General features: G+C 40.0%; 1 protein-coding gene across 2 annotated transcripts in view; it reads right to left on the bottom strand.

Annotated features, from left to right (window-relative positions):
* Positions 1-2,283: 2,283 nt before the first annotated feature.
* Positions 2,284-21,247, bottom strand: part of STK4 (serine/threonine kinase 4) — a 91,335-nt gene continuing 72,371 nt past the window's right edge. The window contains exon 11 of one of the 2 annotated variants that reach the window (XM_079129204.1): positions 2,284-5,104. In XM_079129204.1, the coding sequence (XP_078985330.1) occupies positions 4,946-5,104 (159 nt within the window). In that variant the 3' untranslated portion in view covers positions 2,284-4,945. Of the gene's footprint in view, positions 5,105-17,221; positions 19,401-21,247 lie in introns of those variants that run through there. The other variant, XM_079129205.1, reaches the window with a different exon arrangement.

Below are 21,247 nucleotides of genomic sequence, written 5' to 3'. Positions count from 1 at the left end.
TTCCCTTGAAGTGCCGTCTCTCACAGGACGCCTGGACCCCTCTGTAAAGCTCTCTCCCTATACCCGCACACACATTACTCTCAATCTTGTCACCCTCTTTTTTAGAATTATAGTATATTATCATTTCATAAAGTCATCACTATTTGTTTACATTACATACAATCTCTGTGAATATAACATTTACAAACCTAAACCAATCTTGGTGTGTTGTCTTGCACGAGTGACTCAAAAATCACAAGCATTGTTGCTTTTGATGATATGAATTTCTGAAATGTATAACAACTCTTGGCAACGCTCCAAACAAAAGGAATTACAAGTGTCTTCATTTCTATGTGGTTCTTGGAAAATTAGCAGTACGATCACATAAAATGTACTCTTTTTGTTTAGTTGTAAATGAGTCTCAGATGTTTAAGAGTTTTTCATCAAAATAACATTTGGGTGCTGTGCAGGACTGTTTCCCAGGATGCACTGTGCGACACTGCAAACCTGCCTCTGCCCATTAAATGCTGGTAGGGCCCCTCATTATTCCCGAGTCATCTAAAAGACTCTGCATTGTGTCTGTCACACAGTAAGTGCTTCGTAAGTGTTAATTTACTTCATCCCTCCTCTCCTTCTGGTCTTAGATTCTCAATCTGACCAACGGAGAATATCGGTCGTCAAGCATGGCGACAGTAAGGAAAGTACACTTAACATTCCAGGGAGTGAAGTGAGCCGCAGCAGTTCTCGTGTGGTTGCTTGGCTGACTCCCAGCTGCCCTGCAAGAACTTCGTTTTGTACATCTTTAGATCCCTGACAACTAGCTTGTTCCTAGCACACAGGAGGTGCCCAAAGAAAGTTACCTACCTCTCCCTCAAGCTGGATCCCAGCATCTGCACCCAACAAAGTCAGCGTCCCAAGGGGTCACAACGCCATTATGCAGGCATGTATGGAAGATGTCATTTTTAAAAAGATGACAGACAGTCTGTGGTCCCAAGGACAGTTTATTTAAAACAAGATGTAGGAAGAAGGAAGGCGGGAGAACAATTCTAACATAAAAGCACACGGTAAGCATCTCAAATTAAAAATACAAAAATAAAACAAAAACAAAGGGGGGGCGGCAGTGGAGGAAACTATCTCACACATATACAAACTGCTGACCTCAACATGATTATTTACATCCAAACCTTACAAAATAGCATTTCAAGTCAGCAATTAAGCCAGTGTTATTAGTTTATATTACAAAAAATTAAAGCTACAAACTTCACATTTTAAAATTGTATATCAGCAACAGCATTTAAGCCTCTTTGTCCCCCAAGTTGGTCCAAGTGCAAGCTGGTGGAAGAGATTTTTTTCCCCCCAAACACAAATAAAAATGTGAATTCCAAAGACAATGAATACCTGATGAAGACACAGACACAGTGCTTAAGAAAGATGGGGCGGGGTCCGATGAGGTGAGGAGTCTGAAGTGGGCAGGAACAATTTCCTCATAAATAAGGAGCTGCAATCTTCAGAGGCAACATGGTATGTTAGAAGGGCACAAGAGCAAGAGGCAGATCTGGGCTTGAATCCTGGCTCTGCTATATTCCAGTGACATGAACTTGAGCAACAGACTTTCCCTCTCAGCCTGTTTCCTCATCCGTAAAACGAGGGACATGATACCTATCTCTCTCAAAGTTTTTAAGTTTTGGAAGATGGCTATTCAGATTATCTATTTCTTCTTGAGTGAACTTAAGCATTTTGTATTTTTCCAGCAATCTGTCCATTTCATTTTAATTGTTGAATTTACTAGTGTAAAGTTGTTCAAAATATTCTGTAATTATCAGCCTTTTAAAATTTGTAGGCTATAAAGAAATGGCGCCATCTCACCCCTGACAGTCACAGGGCTGCTGAGTTCTAAATGGCGTAATACATTTCTGGCACCTGTAGGTGCTAAATAAATGTTTCTCGGATTGGAGTCTATAGTTTTGAGGAGTCAAGATTACAGTTCTTAAATTGCTTCGGATTTCTAGTTCTATCAATCAATCAGTCTAATCCATCTAATATCCATCAGTCCATATGTCCACTCACCCACCAACCCTTTTCTCACCCCCAGTGAGCCAAATTCTCATCCACTCAAATGATGATTGCGGACAGGGATAAACGAGAAATAAAGATAGAAATATGTTTCAAGTGGGCTGGGGAGATAGCTCAGCTGGTAGAGTGCTTGCCTCGCAAGCACAAGGCCCTTAGTTCAATCCCCAGTACCGCAAAAAAAAAAAAAAAAAAAAAAAAAAAGTGTTTCAAATTTACTAAATGTGTTTTCAAATTTTCAAATTTACTAGTGTTTCAAATTTTCTAAAGAATATGAGATATTTTAAAAATGCGATTAGGTGTAGGTCCATGGTTTTTCTGAGACTCTCAGAGTCCCGTGAAGCTTGAATTGCAAATACTCAAGCTCAATGGAAGCGAGCTGAAGTTCTCAACTTAGCATTCAAGGAAAAAATGACTAGGACTTGCTCCTGCTGTTTCTGTCACTAGAAAACAAACATCCCAGGAAATTACTCTGATCCAAAACATACTGACCTCTAGCCAATGGTGACTTTGTAGGACATGTGGGTGTCCATGTGTTACTTGAAACAAACCGCAGATCAAGGTTTATGGCCCAAGAATATTTATGAGAAAATAAAAAACTGAGCTTTCCTTTTCTGGGACTTTGTTTAGTAAAGGAAAAAACAGGCTTTCTCCTCCTATCTAATCAACCTCAAAGTTCTTTGTTTAAAGTGGAAAAATATTGAGGCAGAACTGTTAATTAATACAATATTTTGGTTTTTAAAACTTACTTGGCTGTCAGACTTGACTATGAGTTCAGCTGGTTTCCAACTTAAAAATGCCACTTAAGAGTTAGTCTGTGCAAAACACTATCTTTTTAATCAGACTCATGACTTTCCCTTTCCCTGTAAATATTAGTACCACAGAGTGATGCTATGAATCCTGATTCTATCACTTACTAGCTGTATTGCTAAGGGAAGGAATCTTTCTCTGCAAACTCATTTCTTCTTCTATGAAATGGAGATAAAATACTTCATCTATGGGATTATTGTGAAATTTGGAACTTAATTAATCTAGCTCAGTGCCTGGCAACAGGTGGTCAACAAATGCAATTCCAGCAAGATCTTCAAACTGCCCTCTATTTTTCTACATCTGCCACATAGCTGCAGCACTGGCCAAGCCTTGAAGACCAAGTGCCTCTTGCATTTTTTAAAACTTGCTTTAAGTGCAAAGAACAGAAGCCAGTCACAGAGGAAGAACATTCTCTGCCTTTCCATCGATTCTCAGGTCCAAGGAGCAAAAGCAATTATGGAATCGAATTACAGTATCCTTAGGTGCAACTCAGTCATGGCTTCCCTGAGGGAAGAAGAAATATCAGAAGACAAAAAGATACTTGTCTTTCTCAACTGTCTTATGCTTGCTGTGTGAGTAAATGTGGCTTTGAGCCAAAGTTGCAGGACAGCTCCATGCTGTCTTTTGAAAAGCCCTCCAACCTGCTTCTAGCCCTTAGTCTGCCTCCACGGTGTTGGTCTGCTACTGGCAGATGGTGCAGAGCTCATGCACTTGCTGAGACTAAATGACGTGCTCCTCTGAGGACTCTCTTCATATCGTTACCTACCGAAGAGGCAAGGCAAGAAGAGCTAGTTTCTGTTGACATGATTTCCTTAATCAAAATTGACACAAGTCTCTTTCCTCAGGGAAGGGGCTGCTCAGTTCAGTGGCCCAGGAGAGGAGCCCTGAGTTCCAATTCCTTCTCTCACTCTAACTTGGGCTGTGATGTTGGCCATGTCACTTTCCTCTCAAAGCCTCAGTTTTCCCATCTATACAACAGTGTCAGACTAGATGATCTCTATGGTTCCTTCCAACTCTGGCATTTTATGTGTGTGGATTGAGCCTCCTGAAGAACAAATTTTAATCTGATATTCATTTGTCTTTTTCAGAACCCTTAACAGTAAAAGAAAAAAAAAAAAGTCACACATTTGTGGATCATAAAAGTAATGCCCTCTATTCCTGTCTATAAGGAAGGCAGAGCAAAACATCACAGAAGTGATTTTTCACACGAACAATGAGAACTTCAAAAACCCTTTCCCTTTGTGGACTGAATACATCCCCACATTCACTAAGAATTCTGGTAGGCTTGTCCCTTCATTGGATCATGTCTCCTCTTAAGGCACTGGCAGTATCTGTGATGTGACTTTAGGCAGTTGGGAGAGTGGAGATGGATGAAAGGCGTTGAAACAGCAAAGGCCGATTTGCAAAGAAGATGCCAGGCTTCTCCTGGGACTCAAAGAACAAACACAAATCTTCAAGGCTTCCCTGGACATCACCAATAGCTCCAGAAGCCAGTGATGACTGCTCAAGGCTGCAACCATGGTGCAAGCACCATCCCAAGCCTGATTTTTAAATGCAGTCCTGCAAAGGGTCAGGCTGGCTCCTGGGAGTCAGTGATCCCCGACAGCCTCCTGGAGTCCTCTGTCCTCATGTTCCACAGTACCATAATCTTACAGAAAAGATGCAAAACTGTTCAAAACTGTACCTGTACAGAGATGCCACCACACTGAGTGGGGAATCTTTATAATTTATATATATGTGCATATTTATATGTTTTAAAAAAGTCTTCTAGAAAGAACAATCAAAAGCTATTCAGAAAAGAAAAACAAAAAGACAACATAAAACTTTCCCAGCTATAACTTAACTAGGAGTCTCTGGTTTCTAGGATTTAAAACTCTGAGTTAAAAGCGCCAATACAAATCCTTTTAAATAGAATACCTGACCAATGTAAACGCACTCATCAAGGTGGCAGGGTGACCGTCAAGCAGCCCTTCCCACGGCGCACGTTCCTGAGTTCACAGAGGTGCTGTGGAGAAATGACAGAGCAGAGGTGCTGGCTAACGAACGTGAGATGAGCAATCCAGAATTTGCCTGGGTGCCGCCTCACTCAGAAGTTTTGCTGCCGCCTCTTCTTAGCCTCAATGGCATCCAGGATTGGCTGCCGCTTGGACTGATACTTTTGCCGGATCTCTTCAATCTCCTGCTCCATCATGGGATCAAGGGCCAAGAGCCTCTTCTGAAGGTCCTCCACTGTCCAAGTCTTAAGCTAGAAGAGAAGTGAGGAATACTGTCATGACAAAGCCTAGGCCCATGGCAGGATGGCAGAGAAGGCTGGCATTCCCAGAAGAAAGGGGGATAGGAGGAGAATACTGTACTGTAGCATAGGGTACTGGGGGCTGGACAGTGACAATCGATTCCAATGAATGGCACACCACAAAGCTGTTCTGGGACAATTTATCCCTGGAAAAGCATTTAGTACTAATCTTTTGTACTTAATGTGTCCTGACCAGGAACTCAGTGAATGGTACTTCCCTATCCTTTAAATTAGTAAAATGTACATTTGCCTTGTTAGGGCATTAAAATTATAGAAACTTGCTGTTACTGTTGTGTGAAATAATGGTTGCATACCAGTTCTTGCTGCTTCTGCGAGAGGAACACCTGGACGGTGCCTGTCTCTCTTGTCCACGCCCGAGGATGGTGCTGACTGAGGTGGGATGCTCTTCCCGCACCTCTGCCTTCCCACAGTGTCTTGGCACTGCATACTAATCACCACTCACGTTTATTGGGGGCTAAGTAGATGCCAGGGACCCTTCTAAGTGCTACATATAGATCATCTCATAGGACTCTTAAGCATACAGAAGACTGTCTTTGGGTGAGGGGTTAGAAAAAACCCAAAACTTTTGAGATCAAGTTTCCATCTAAAGGAATAAAAAGACTTGATATATAAATTAATAATTAATGGCCAGCACTTTTATATTGCTTTCTATGTGCCAGACACCAAGCACTTCACACGCACTGATTCACTTAACCCTTGTAACAAATGATATGCGAACATTATTATCCCATGATACAGATGAATAAGCCAAGGAAAAGGGTGGCTAAGGGTCCTGCCCAACATCTCCCAGCTAGTAAGTGGCAAGGTCAAGATTCAAACCCAAGCAGTGTGGCTCCAGAGTTCATGCTCCTAACCAGCTCCTGCAGGTCTTACAACTCAACCTGTGTTTAGAACATAGCTCTTCCTCTTGCAAATGCCACAAGACTTTATCTTTAGGCCTTCCTCAGCTACAGAAGGGGGACATGATGCCTTGTCATGTGTAGAGTGAGGAATTAAGTGAGATGTGCTGCCATGTGTGTGGAGTGCTGACTGACTCCCAGCAAGGCTGCAGGGGTGCGGATGAATGCCCACATTATCCACAGTGGGTGGTGATACTTCGTTCTGTTGCTCATGACTTGGTTTAATAGGTACAGTGTTTCCAGAACTCAAAGGCTCACCCAAGTCTCACAAGAGATCTGTTGTGCTCACATTTATAAAAATCATCATCTCCCTCGCCCCTTCCTGAGGCCTCAACAGGAAAGTATTACAGAAGGTGGGTGAAGGAGGCCCTTTCTGCCCAGCCTTCCTTATGGGGTGGGGTGTGAATGAGTGTTACAGTGGCCTCCTTAGAAATGGTATAGTGTGACCTGTCACCACAGGAATTTTCCTTGGCCAACTTCGGGGAGGTTGTCTGAGAAGTGAGAAAAGCTAACAGTTAAGGACGAAAGATTCTTTATAATGTGAGAATGGAAAGATTTTAGAATATGTAGAAATGCTGGAAAGTTGAGCTGGAAAAAAAAAAAAAAATACAGTTTTCTTTCCAGCCTGTGGTTTTATACCACCTTGGAGGTTGATGTTCTTGGTCCACGATACCCCAAAGAGTGATGCTTGCCTTAGCTTTTAGATCTTCACCACCTTCTCCAAAGAGAGAAGATGCCAAACCTGATACTCAATGTTACTGGTAGCTAAGAACTTAATCTTTAGAATCACAGATCCTGAATCTGTACTGGCTGTGTAACCCTGAAGAAGTAAGTTTGCCTCTTGAGCCTCAGTCTTTTCTGGAAAACAGACAATCCTAATTCTGCACCCTTGGACTGTAGTGAGACTTAGATGAGATAAGGGGCATAGCATTCTTAGCTCAGAACTTCCTATGGTGTGTTTGGCAAATAACAAGCATTCCATAAATTGTGGTTATCACTGTTGTTATTACTGTTATTAATTTATTATTGGAAAGTTTTTAATTAATCTTTCATGACAAACTGTTCCTGAAACCTCTGATTCGAGCAGAATCAACCAAGTGAAAAAGAAAACATTCTACTTTATTTTGTGCTAACAATGCCTAAGGAGGGCTGAGGTTGTGGCTCAGTGGTAGAGTACTTGCCTCACATGTGTGAGGCACTGGGTTCAAGTCTCAGCACCACATATAAATAAATGAACAAAATAAAGGTCCACTAAAAATAAATAAATTTTAAAAAAACAATGCCCAAGGGCTGGTACCTTCCCACAACATCCACTAATTCCTATATGGTTTAACAAATTATTTTTCATCCATCCATATATCAAATGTTCACTTAATTCTTAGTATGGGCCAGGCACTGTTCCAGGCACATAGGACACTGCAGTGAAACAAAACGGAAGAAAATGCAAAGATTGCTGCCTGTGTGAAGTGGATGCTCCAGTGAGGGGAGACAAAATAAATAAACACAGTAAATCAGCAAATATTCTCACCCTAGAATGTGATTTTGCTTTGGAAAAAGACAAACAGTGAAGGAAGCAGGGCTAGGAACTGAGACCGACTGCCTTTCATCCATCACAGGATGAAAGGTAAAGAGTGAAACTGCAGTGGCATTCCAACTTGCCCTGCAAGCCCCCTGTGCCCACAGGCCTGCTCCCCCTCTGTAAGAGTCTGTGTTTCTCCACATATTATTTATGGATCGTCTGTCCAGAATCGTTAGTTAGAAACACAAAGTCCTGGGCACCAAACACGCCTGGGACACCAACTTAATCGGATTCCCTGGGAGGTGAGGTATAAGACTACATTTTAAAGATGTTACTCAGGTGTTTCTAATAAATCCTCAAATTTGATAAGCATGATTCTACCTCCTCTTTCTTATTATTCTTTTAGCAAAATCCTCATAAACTAATTGCTGATTATCTCTGGTCAAAGCCTTCTAGGTTTCTAATTTCTAGGTAGTTTTGCTGTCCTTGATGCTAATCAGGGGGCAACACCCTTGCTCCATGTCACCTACTCTTCAGCTCTAATTTACAGCTGCCCTAAGGCCCTTGGGGCTTAAGTTACACCTGACCTTTTAGAACACTGAGCCAGGCACTGCTGATGACTTGCTCACACCATTTAGATATGGATTTTTCTGAAAAACAAGCTCAGACAATGATTTTATGGCACCAAATGTAGCATTTCACCTTCCCAGTCCTTGGTGACATAAATAAATTTCACGTAGCTACCTTGCAAGCTGTAGTTCTAGTTTTTCTATAGCCAGCATCCTAAAAGAGCAAATTCTCTTCCTACCAGTCACGTAGGAAGCTTGAGCTATTTTCACTAGGTGAGGGAATTCACAATTTAGCATCCCTTAGGATCTAAACATCCTCTCTATGCAATAGCCCCCACATTTATGGTTCTAGCCCAGAGTTCCCCTCCAACCCCAGACACATGTTCAGATCAGAACGCTCAGAGTACCTCAGTCCCTAGTATCTCATGGAAATATACAACGTACATGCAAGACAAAACTCTTTTGAGTCCCAACTCTCCCTCATCCCCAGATTTTTTTTTGGTGGTGGTGGGGATGGAAGACAGGGTCTCATGCATGCTAGGCAAGGGCTCTTCAGCTGACCTACACTCCCAGGCCACCCCCAAACTTCTCTCTACTTCCTAGTCTTCCCCACGTCAGGTACTGCCATCTTCTCAGGTGCTCAAAACCACTCCTGGTCCTCCCCTTCCCTTACCACCTCCTGCCCACAACCAAGCTTCAGCAGCCCTTTCCATCTCATCTCTGAAATACTAATACAACTCAAACCCAACAATGTTTTCTGTCCCCATCTTAGCCCTTCAGTCCAAGCCACCTTCACCTCCCAGCAACACACACCTACCTTTACCAAAGCCAAGGGCTACAAAGGTCTGGCACCTCTGGTCCCCACCGCTCCTCTGAGGTCCTTATCTGCCCCTCTCCCCTTTGCTTAGGCCCTCTAGCCACACCTTTTACAGCCTCAATGGCCTAGAGTTGACCCTTTTGCTTGGCTGGCTCCTGCTCTGCTCTTTATCCTTTAGGTTTTGGCTCAGACAGTAGCTCCTCAGGGGTCACGAGCAAGCCTCTTCTCATTGTCTCATCTGGAAAGGTTGCCTCCTCTGTTTATTTCCTTCAAAACAATCATACATCTTGTAATCATTTTTATTTATTTTACTTGTTTCTCTGACTAAAATGTAAGTTCTATGAGGGGAAAAGAATGACCTTATCTCTTATTAACTATGTTTATTATTAGACATAATACTGGTTTCAAGGAATGGATGAATAAAATTCCCTTCATTTCTAGTCAAACAATTATGAGACCCACTGACACCCGCGGAGCAGGCTTACACTGAGCACCGCCACACCCAACGCGACAGTGGGCGAGGTGCTGAGAGGACTCTGTACCACAGGCGGGACATTTCTGTTCTTCAGGAGCCTTAAAAGTGATTCCCTTCAGCACTCTTTTGGAATCAAAGAAAACTTCTGCTCACTTAACTAACACTTCTGTGCTTTGTACTGGTGATGGTAATCAGGTCTCCAGTCCTGGGTATTTCTAAAGGGTATGCCAGTTTAATTTCTTACTCAGAAAAGAACTTCAAAAGAGATACACCCTGGAAAGAATGAGACAATAAAAAGAAAGACAGACACGGTTCTTCTAGACGAGACACAATGAAAGGCCACCCGAGCGCTGCAGGGTCACTGCTGAAGGTGCTATGCTGAAGAGAACAGACCACGCACAGGCTTTTCTGGCACCTTCCTCGGAGAGGTCACGTTCCAGAAGGAGAAGCTAAAATGAGCCTTTTCATCCTAGGTATTTACAATTTCCAGACCACCTATGGACTAACCAACAGGAGTCCTAGAGGCGTGGGAAAGGGTGGGCTCCGAGTGCGACAGGCAGTGCTGGTGCTCTAGGCTGGCAAGTGCTCCCTGCTGCCTAATAAACACAGAGCTCTTCGCCTGTCGCTGCCTTTACAGTCAAAGTCTCATGTCTGTGAAAGCCACGTCTGTGGCCTGTGCAGGTGCAGACAGCAAATGTGCATGCAGAAGAGGTGTATCCGAAAAGATGTGGTCTCTGGAAACGTGCTGTATCTTAAAGCAGACAGTTACTTTAGTCCAGAATTCAGTCTCACCCTCACTTCAGCAGGATGCAACGCTGACTTACCACTTACACATACGCATGGAAGAAATGTTAATGACTTCAGCAGTGGCCACGAGTTAGGCACTGAATTAAGTGGCTTGTCTACAGTATTTCATTTCATGTTTCTGTAAGGGGAGTACTAGGATCACCTTTTACAAATGAGGTCAGTGAGGATAAGAGTGGGCAAATAACTGGCCCAAAGTGATTCAACAAGTAAATGGAACAGACCTGAAGGATTCTGGAAATGAGGTTAGTGAAAAAATGTAGAAGGCTGGCAGAATTGTGAACTTACATTAAAACATGTTACGTGGCCCTCACATTAAAAAAATGTTGCCACTAGTAATGATGGGTGACTTTAGGCAAGTCATCTGACCTCTCTGGAATTTAGCTTCCTCATCTGTAAAATGGGTATGCTGCCTACTTTGCTGCCTTTCTTCTTATAAAAATACCAAAGTTCCTTTGACATGAACAGCATGCCTCTGATGTGCAGTCACTCAATTCAAGGTGGCTGAACATTCAAATCAAAACCAACCATTTTACTGGCAACTACACTAGTCCAGGAACACTGCTTGGCAACATAAAAAGCAAGATCCCTACCAGAGAAGCGCTATGCTAGAGAGGCAAGAGCATTGGAACTGATTGCTGCTGTTTTAGATGGATGCCACTGGGAAAGTCATCTAGCATGTGCCTCAGTTTCCTCATTTTTTATAGAGGACAACAGTATTTGTCCCACAAGGGAAGCTGTGCAGATTAGAGGAACTGGTAAATTACATACCACAGAGCTGGATGCACACCAGAAAGGAAGTGGACAGATGGGAGCTACCACCTTAAATCTTCTTTTGGAAAATGGAGGATGTAATATAAACAGTGACTGTCGTTGCTCTAAGATGAGCTCAGTAAAAATATGGTGCAGGACACAGACCACACACAGAGAGGTGTCTCCAGTGAACTCTGTGTAAGAAACCCCAAATCAGATCAATCTGGCTTATTTCCTCTGGGCCAGACCACAGCAAAATCTTCAGATCCCAGAATCAGGAGTACTAAAGAAGCTGATGGAAACTGATTTTTTTCACAAATAGCTTTAAGCAACCCTGAAATTCTGAATCACACCAAGTCAATGTCGTTGAATGACTTGCCCAGAGACCAACTCAGAAGCACTGGCTGATGTTTCATCATAAGAGATAATTCCTAGGAATCACACTGACAATTAACCTATCTTCAATCAGCAGACCAAGCTAAACTAAACACATGAGAATGTATAGCAGAGCTTCATCCTCCCTTGGCAACAAGCCCCACAGTGAACAAACAGGTCTGGTCCACAACCAGGGTACAGGGTTTAGACCTATTTCACAGTTCTGTTACTCTACTGAGATAAACTCACCACATAAGTCCACTGTGCAAAGGGTGTTGAGATGTCCCTAAAATTGTCCAAGAGAAACTTGCTGAAGTTTTTAAAGACAAACTTAAATTTCATACATATTATTTTTGGCTCTGGTGTTACAAGCAAGATTTCTCAAACACATCATCCTTTCTGGATGGGTAAGTCAGACCAATCCCCTGTCACAGGTGATGCTTTATTATGGCTAAGAATGAGGAAACAATACACCCTTGGAATTTAGTATCACAATAGGGAAGCCTCATAGAATCTAAAAAGTCAAATGAAGGCACCAGAATGTCATTCCATACCCTCCACACCAGCCACTGGAAAGCTGGGTCAAAGTGCAATAGAGAAAGCATATGAACATCAGCCAAAGGCATCTAGGCATTGATTGAGTTCCAGCAAACATATACCCTGTCTTGATGAACTTGTCTCTACAGGAGCAAGAGAGGTGACTCTAGCAAGATGACATTCTCAGGTGATGCAGTAATTTCTCATGGGAAGAGAAGAAGACAGTCAAGCAGAGAATCAAGGATGCTGAGAAATCAAAATTTGTGTGGACCACACATACCACACCATCAATTTCAATTTCAAAAGAATTTTCTCCTTATTAAATTAATTTGTGAGAATTTTAATGATAGATTTCCTTTGATTCAAATTATAGTCATGCCACATTATGCTTTCATCAGTCCCCCATGAGTCTTTTTAATGCTTCTCCAATAGGAAAAGTACCAAACTATTATCAGTTAATGACTATTTCAATCCCATTGTGAGTTTACAATCACTTCAAATCAACACTTGGAATTCCTGTTACCATAATTCTAACCAAAGAAAACATGACTGCATGAATACAAAATATTTACCTAGAAGACTGGAATGGCATACAGATCATAAGCCTAAGTAAAACAAGGAAATATGACTATGTAACGGCAAGAACTCTGGCATGCGTCTCTTAAAAGACTGGGCTCAAACAACGGGAAGACCATGTTCACAGCCTCACACACCTACCCGAGGTGCAGTATTATACCATATTAGGGGACGGGGGGAGGCGGGTACAGTTGGATAAATGGCAGAAATAAAAACACAAGAAGTTTTTTTCTTTAAATAATGGGGTTTTGCTATAGTATAAAGTATATTACTTGCATACTGTTATCTGTGGTTATCTAAAAATCATTCTTAAATTTACATGACAAAATTAATTTTTGAAGTAGTACTTCCACATGCTAGAATTTACTCCAACTCTGTTCTGGGATGAACTTATTTTGAAAATCACAATGCACCACTTTTGTCTTATTTTTGTTCTGTGAGTTTTATAAAAGCCTTTGACCAAAAGTAGTATGTTTTGACCAAACCCAGATATTTTCCTATGATCTTGACTCCAGAGTAAGAACCTATCAGGGACTTTCATACCTGCAAAGACAAAAGAAAAATGGACCCCTGTCATGGTTTAATGTCCCTCCAAGATGCAGGTGAACGTACCTGGGGCTGTGATGGGACTCTGCGGCGAGTCCTGAGGGCCCTGAGAGCCCTGCCTTCAAGAACCGATTCACGTTGTCACCATGGGGCTGGGCTCTTGAGGAAAAGGATGCATTTAGTCTGATTTTCTTTTTGTCTTGTGTGAGTGCTGACCTGCCCTTCTATCAGGTTATGACAGAGTGTGAAGGCTCCTGGTAGAGCTGGTGGCATGCGCTTAGATTTTCCAGCCTTCACGACCATGAGCCAGATGAATCTATGACTTTACAAATTATCCAGTTACTCTGTGACTGAAGCAGAAGATGGACTATGACTTTCCCCGAGGCCTTGCATGGCTGAGTGTCTATAAAATGCAAGAGATGCAGCCAGAGTCTGCTCCTCTGTGCCAGGCCTGGAGTGGGTAAGGGGACAGAGAAATGTGAGTGAACAGGGAGAGGATGGAACAAAAAGCATAAGGCAGACTCCCTTCATGCTAGAAGTGGAGAGAAGGAGGGTAGTAAGATCATGAAAACAAGCTACAGCCTAAAGTGTTATTTACTGGGTCGATGATGGTGAACAGCCAGTAGAGATACTTTGAATTAAATGCACTGCTCTAGATGCAGCATTCAGCACAATACAATATGATCTCATGTAATCCTCAAAACATCCTTACTCCCCTATTACAGAGACGGGAAACAGGTTTAGAGAAATGTGGGAATCTGCCCATGCTCTGTCTGTAAGTAAATGAGGCAGGGTATGAGTCCCAGTGGCTCTTTCTGCAAAGCCCAACCAAATCCATGACAAAGCAACACATGCTACAGGAACTGAGAGACCGGAGAGTCCTTATGGTCACGGTCTCTGAGGGAAGAACCTTATACTTCTTTTTAACTTTATTTTTTATATTTGTTGTAGTTCCTTTAATTCAGGAAATGGTCTGAATTTTAGTGTTTTTAAAAAAGAAATGCAAATTTTGTTATTTTTAGTAACTATCACACTTGAGATACAGATAACTAATAAAATCAGGTTAAGGAAATGAAAAAAACCAGTGAATCCATTTAAATGCCAGTATTACAAATAAATCTATTCAAAACTCTCTCAGGTCCATGTTTTCTTCATGCTGCCATGCTTCTCCTGGGTAACTGTGTGCTGTTAGGGGATCGTCCACCCGACCTTCCAGCCCAGCTCAGACTTCAACTCCTCTCTCAACCCTCACGCCCTTGCCTTTGCAAAAAGTGGGTGCTGTGAGAGTATGGAGTACATCTAATATATTCTCAGAGAAACAGACCGGCAAAAGTGTTCCCAACAAATATTTGAAAATAAATGTATCCTAATCTTTAAGTCTTTACTTAAAAATGAGTCTTTTTACTGTGTTCCCCCAAGCACTAGGAAGACACTGGGCTTTTCAGAAGCTTTGAAAGTATGTAACTGATACACAAGCCTAAGTTCATTAAATAAGCAAATGTCAATTACTCAAAACTGACCAATGCATTCCAAAATGAGAATGAACAACTCATCCAGTAACCTGAAAGTAATTAAGTTACAAGAAAAAAATGAACATAAAATTCACTCCAGTCCTATTTGCTTATGACTGCTCTTAAAGAAAAATTCTATTTTAAGAGTAGTTCTAAACTGGTGTATAAATTTCACACTTAAGGAAGCCAAACTGTGAGAGGAAAACCTTCAGGATGTTAGTTAACACACATTAAACCTCTTAGAATAACTGCCTAAAGAGGGTAGAAAACAAGAAGAGAGCAGAACGTGATGCTCCTGGTATTTGGAAACACTAAACAGAGAAATCGAAAGTCTCATCATTTGTAGGGATATTAATCTTTCAAAAGATATGAAAACCTAAAACACTAAGCGCACCAAGCTGCTGTTTTAATGTAACTTAATAATTTAGGAAAAGAGCTGGCTAATCACCTAAGAATCCCTGCAAGCTTCGTGCCTCTGTACACTCTCTTGGGCTGGAAATTTCCAAGAGACCAGGAAGGTCAGGCTGCTTCTCTTACTTCCTGCCAAGTAACAGAAGCCCAAAGAGCCCCAAGCAAAATCTGAAAGCTAAAATACAAATTGATTTCACTTTATTTAATAGCTATAGTCTTAAAAGGTATCTTCAAAATAAATACCAGCCAACTTTAAATACACTACAAGAACAAAAGGTTTATAGAAGACTAGTCAAGAATGTAAATAAAAACTTAAGTTATTTTATAGGGCTGAAGTTTTACAATTTTGGCCATCTTAAAGTGGGTAAACTTGCGTGTAAGTAACACTTTCTGTAAAGTATATAAAACTCTATAAGCTCTACAGTAGGTTCGGAACTCCCATGTAACCAAGAGTCAGAGATTCATAACCTAAATATGTCCCCTCCTTTAAAAAAAAAAAAATCCTTTGGGGTGGGGATGGGGGCAGTGCAGAATTCTGCAATAAAAGCAAACAAGTTATCTGCAAGGCAGGTCAGTGATCATAAAGTCTTAGGGCCAAACTCCTGTAGTGTTGAAAACATAAATTAGGACTAGATACATGGTGTTTGTGTGTATATATACAATTTTCAGTCCTACCAGAAAAACCCAACTTTTACATATGAATTTTTACATTTTTTCTTTGATTTTTCTTGTTTTAGAGTGTTTGAAAAAGACTTTTTAAAAAATTCTTATTCTACAAAAGCATTAATCTGCTATCCCTTAGATATTTTGGCATAGTTCTTTATTCTTTTCCAAATGTTTAATTGATATAATCACATGTGACTTAATTTATGCCATGGTAATACTTTTCAAATGTGCATAAATACACCAACCAGAAAAAAATTCTTTATAAAGAATGTGTCCTAGTTTTTCAGTACAGAAAGTATGCTCATCATATTTCTAGCAGTAAATTCATCTAGGCTCAAGGTCAAAAACATTTAGCTTCTCTGGTGCAAACCCATTCTTTAAAATGTGCATCCCAAATGTTTTCTAAAATGGGCAAGCATTTTAAAGAAAGAAACTGCCTCTCATCTGCGGTCTGGCTTACAAATTGGAATCTACAATAGGAGAGCGGGGAAAAGTGACAATACCCTGCTTTATATATATCACAGACAGGTCCTGCGGGAAGGTAAAATTCATGATTAATATAATATTCATGTGTCTATAAACCTATTCTTTGTTACCTGAAGTTGTAAGTTCTAATTTTTGTAAATTCTTTTCCTCTCTATCTGCATATATATAAAGTTATTACTATTTATGACGATAGCATTTCTTTATTAAAAGAATAGGAGGAGTGTACCAGTTACTAGTTTACTGCCTCTAAGTGTCCAGTATCCCCTTTTGTATGTGCTCTGGGGCATCCTTTTCTTATAGGAAATACTTCTTTATATGAACATCCCGTTCAACCAACTCTGGTTTCTACCTCCTGAACAAATCCAGACTACCACAGGAGGAAGGGTATAAGTGAACACACATGAGCACATGCTTCCTCAGCAATGAAAAGACTTCTAAAATGCCAAATAAAAATTAAGTTTGAAAAATGTCAAGATTAATTTTAAATCACAATAGTCTAATATGTATATTTACAGTTCTGGCAGAATTGTAAATTACAGAATTAAAGTACTCTCATTTTCTCCCACTGAAAATAAGTGGTGAAAAGACAAATTCTGGTAGAGGCATAGAATTAAAATTACTCATCAATAAAAATGAACAAACTCCAAGTGTGTGCAAAAACACGAATGAATCTCAAAACAATGAAATAAAAGAACACAAAAGGATATAGACGATATGATTTCATTCATATGACATCTTAGGACAAAACTAGTGATAAAAACAGGGCACAAAGGAACTTTTCGGGATGACAAAAATGTTCTAATATTTGATTGTGGTGGTATTTATAAAACAGTGTATCTCTGTCAAAACTTACCAAACTGTATACTTAAATGGAACAAATTTCATGATATAAATTAAACTTCAATGAATCTGACTTTAACAACCAAAAAACCCGTCCTTTATAAAAAACTGTGGATGGTAGTTAAAGTACTATTAAAAGGAATTTTATTGCCTTAAATGCACATATGAGAAGCTGAAAATGAATAAACTCAATTGTTCAGTGAAGAAAATAATCAGAATAAACTCATAAAAAGTAGAAAGAAATGCTACAAGATAAAAACATAATGAATTCAAAAGCTAATGCTCAATACTAAGGACTGACAAAACCAAAAGCTGATTTTAGCTTAAAAAAATTGTAAAACCTTTGGTAAGTCTGGCTTAAACAAAAAAGAATAATAAATACTAGAAATGAAAAGCAAAATAGATATGGCAATTTTATTTTATTTTTTTGCAGTGCTAGGGATTGAACCCAGGGCCTTGTATACACTACGTAAGGATTCTATCACTGAGCCATATAACATCTCTTACACCAGATACTGTACATTTTAAAGTCTAAAACTATATGCCAATACATTAAAAAACTTAGATGAAATAAAAATTCCTATGGGGGATTGGAATCTAGATTAATCTAGAATGAAACTAAACAAGACCAAGAACTAAGAAATTTGGACTATAAGAACAAAATGAACTAAGTTACTAAAAACATGTATTCAAATGACAGAGCCATAGGGGAACGAAACAATCTCAAAACAGAGACAAACGTGACAGTATTGAGCAAGGTGTTTTCCCTATAAGGAAATAGTTAACTCCCAACTTCCAGTTCTGACAAGATGGCCAAATACTGAGATTAACTCCCGAAATTTCCTCCTGTGAGAGAGTGGGCCGCTGGGGTCCAGACATTGTGTGTACCCCCAGCCCTAACCCTTCTTATGATGTTAACTAACACTGTTATTCTCAGTAATCGGGTAAAATGACCACCAGGGTAGTCCTACAGAAAGGAAAAAGAATCATAAAGACAGGACTAAAGAGAAGCACAAGCCCTGCCAGAATTGCCCTGTAAGAGGGAAGGACTCAAGGGCTTTGCTGTATGGTGATTAGGAATGATAACAAGAACAATAATAAAAGAATTATATTTAATATTTATTAAATATTCATTATAGCTGATCATATATGAAGTGTTTCACATGTATTAATTTCATTTTCTCTTTACCAGATCTTACAGCTAAAATTATTAATCTGATTCTACAGATGAGGAGTTTGAGGTTTGAAGAATTACATAATCCAATTCATCTGAGGTTACACAGCACATGGTAGAGACAAAAATGGAATCTGTTTCTGAGTCTGGAGTCTGCATTTTTAACGAGACATCACCCAACATCTACTACGTGGTACTTTCACACTCATGATCTTAGCTAAATAGAAGATGAAGTGCAAAGACACCAACAAAACCCATATGCTGAGCAGCACAAGGCTGGCAAATTTTACTCAAGCCTCGTTACCATAATGCTAAGTGTAGGGGCAAGAGACTGTGACTTTCTCCATCTGTACAAATGGAAAACTGAGCTAATCTCAGCTAACCTGTAAAGTTTGTGAGAAATAATCAAAATTTCATAGGCAAAAGTGCCTGCAAATTTTGGCTAGTTTTGAAATGCTGTTATCTTCAGACAGAAATTTTGAGCAGTGATATGGACTAATTCCTAGCTTATGGAATTCTGCCTCTTCTCAGAAAGGATCAGAGGTTGTCAAGAAAACACTGCATGATGCCTATTGGAAATGTGGCAGGAGCTGGAACACATGTCCCTTAAAGCCCCTTTTAATCCTTAAAGCCTCTCATTCTCTGACTGATACAGTGTTGGACCAGTATTGCTAACTGAGGGGGACAATGGCTTCTAGGGATTCAAGACATACGCCCATTTGTTACCGTGCTTCCCATGAAGCCACATGGAAGTGACTGTGGGACAGGCTTTCCTCAGACCCAAGGTGCCAAGATAATTGTCTGTGGTTCTTAGGATCCATTTCTGAGCCAGTCTGGACTCAGCCTCTGGCTAACTATGTATTAAAAATAAAAATTATCCTGTATTTCAACATCAGAGAATATGGCCTTAAGAACAAACTTTAAAGGAGATGGTTGCCAAGTATCTGCAGATCAGGCAGTCTCAGAATCAAACCAAGGAAGTGAAAAACATTGTCAACTCATACAGATCCATATTGTTTCAAGCAACCTCCTGAGGTCACCAGGAGAAGCATTTAAAGTCTTGCTCTCATTGCTATTTAAAAACTGTGTTAAAAATTCAAGCTCAAACCAGCTAGTGTGATTCACCAGCAGAACCAGGCTACTGTGTTCTGAGACAAAGAGGACATTCATTTGCCATGTGGTTTCTCAGAAAGCATATCTACACAGCAGGTTTCCCTGGCAATTTTGGATACATATGTCTTTTCCAGACTGCTGGTTTTGGCTGGTTTTCTGAAAGTAAAAAGTATAAGACTTCATTATATTCCAAAGTACAAATGAATTCAGTCTCAACATACTTTAAACCTGGCTTTACAGGAAAAAATAAGAAGCTGAAACAAAAATATTGTGCCCTGTCAAGAACAATCTAGGTTAGTCTTTTTACCAGAAACTAAGGATCTATTAACATGCAACTGGTGTTTATTCTGGCTAGCTCCTGGGCATTCACATGGCACAGTCGAGTTGGAGACCTAAATACTAATCATAATCTCCATTCATCCTTCTTCTAGCACAGAATTAGAAGAAGAAATTGATCCAAAAAGATTAAAAAAGCAAACAAGCATGGAGACTGTCCAGAAAGGTGGTGGTTAAGTTTGAGAGAGTGCAGGGATGGCTAAAATTCTGGCTTCGTTCACATTCATTTCAACAGGCAAACAACACCAACAAAAGCAAACATGAAGCCTCAGCCTTTAAACCTCTCTCCAAGAAGAAAGCCTGGCTTAATTAGAGTGATCTGAAAGCAACCCAGCTCCAACCAGAAAAGCTCCAAATACTAAATGCCAAATAAAGAGAATGATTACCTCAATCAAAATAATGTGATGGATTATTATGTGACCATAAAAATGATGATTTTATAAATGTATTTTAATGACATAACAAAATGTGATAAGTGAAAAAAAAATCAAGATATATTACACATGCAGAATGATCTCAGTTGTGTAAAATAATATATAAATAAAAAAAACCTGGAAGGAAACATGTTAAAATGTAAATTATGATTATTGCTGTGGGTAGTAGAAATTATAGGAAACATTTTCTTCTTTAAGCTTTTCTTCAATATCTAAACTTTCTATAATGGGGCTATAATCTTTTTACAATTAGGAGGAAAAAAAATTTAACATCCTAGAACAAACCAACACTTAAAAAATAAAAAGAAATAAACAACAAAAAAAGAACTTATTAAGGCTTACAGCAAGCCAGAGACTCTTAAGTGCTTTAAAGACATTGTCTCATGTCATACTCACTACAGCCCTGTTATGTGATTTCATCCATGTTCGACAGATAAGGAAAATAAGGGTTAGATAAGGTGACATGGCAGCTGCAGAGGACTCCGACTGCTTTAAGCACTGCCTTCCATCAGTGTAGACTCTGTCTCCCTGCCTATAAACCTGAATGAAAAACAAGACTCAATGACAAATCTACTTTAAAATAATATGCTCTAATAATTTAGGAGCATGTGATTACAAAAGAGGTATGAAGCAAGATACTAGATATTCAGGGAAACTGTCAAACCGAGAGGAACTAAAAACACCTCTAACTAAAGCTATAAGCAGAATCCACAGAGCAAGGCATCCCCGTGGCTGAAAATACATCAGCACAACAAATTCAATCCACAGCTAAATGCCACAACACAGGAGAAGGCTAGAAATAGTTGTCAAAGAAAGACCTCAGATACCCACTTAGAAAATTACCAGAAAAAAAAGAAAAACATTTTCAAGATACAATTACTAGGACTTGGACAAAAAAGATCTGAATCTGCCCTCCAAAAAGTCCCCAAGCAATAGGAGGCATGGACCACTGGTGACTAACTAGTGGATAGGAAAAAATTTGAGAGAAAAATAAAAAGCATTGTCCTGGATGCCAAATTATATAATCTACCACCAGCTGAGGAGGCCCTCCTTACTTCAGCACTGAAGGCCTTTGGGTTAGAAATAATCAATTTTGCTTGGCAAAAAGACATCAAGACTCAGAGAAGTACTGTGGATCAAATTCTGTAGAATCAGCCTATTTGAGATGCATTAAAGTCAGTGCCAAAACCAATATGGTATTCTGTTCACAGCTCCCTTCTAGAGGTTTGGAAA

This window comes from Sciurus vulgaris (genome assembly GCF_902686455.1).
Source record: "Sciurus vulgaris genome assembly, chromosome: 2".
In the NCBI taxonomy this organism is placed as follows: Eukaryota; Metazoa; Chordata; class Mammalia; order Rodentia; family Sciuridae; genus Sciurus; species Sciurus vulgaris.
The sequence above is the reverse complement of the archived record's forward strand: the minus strand, read 5'-3'. Positions and strand labels throughout refer to the sequence as shown.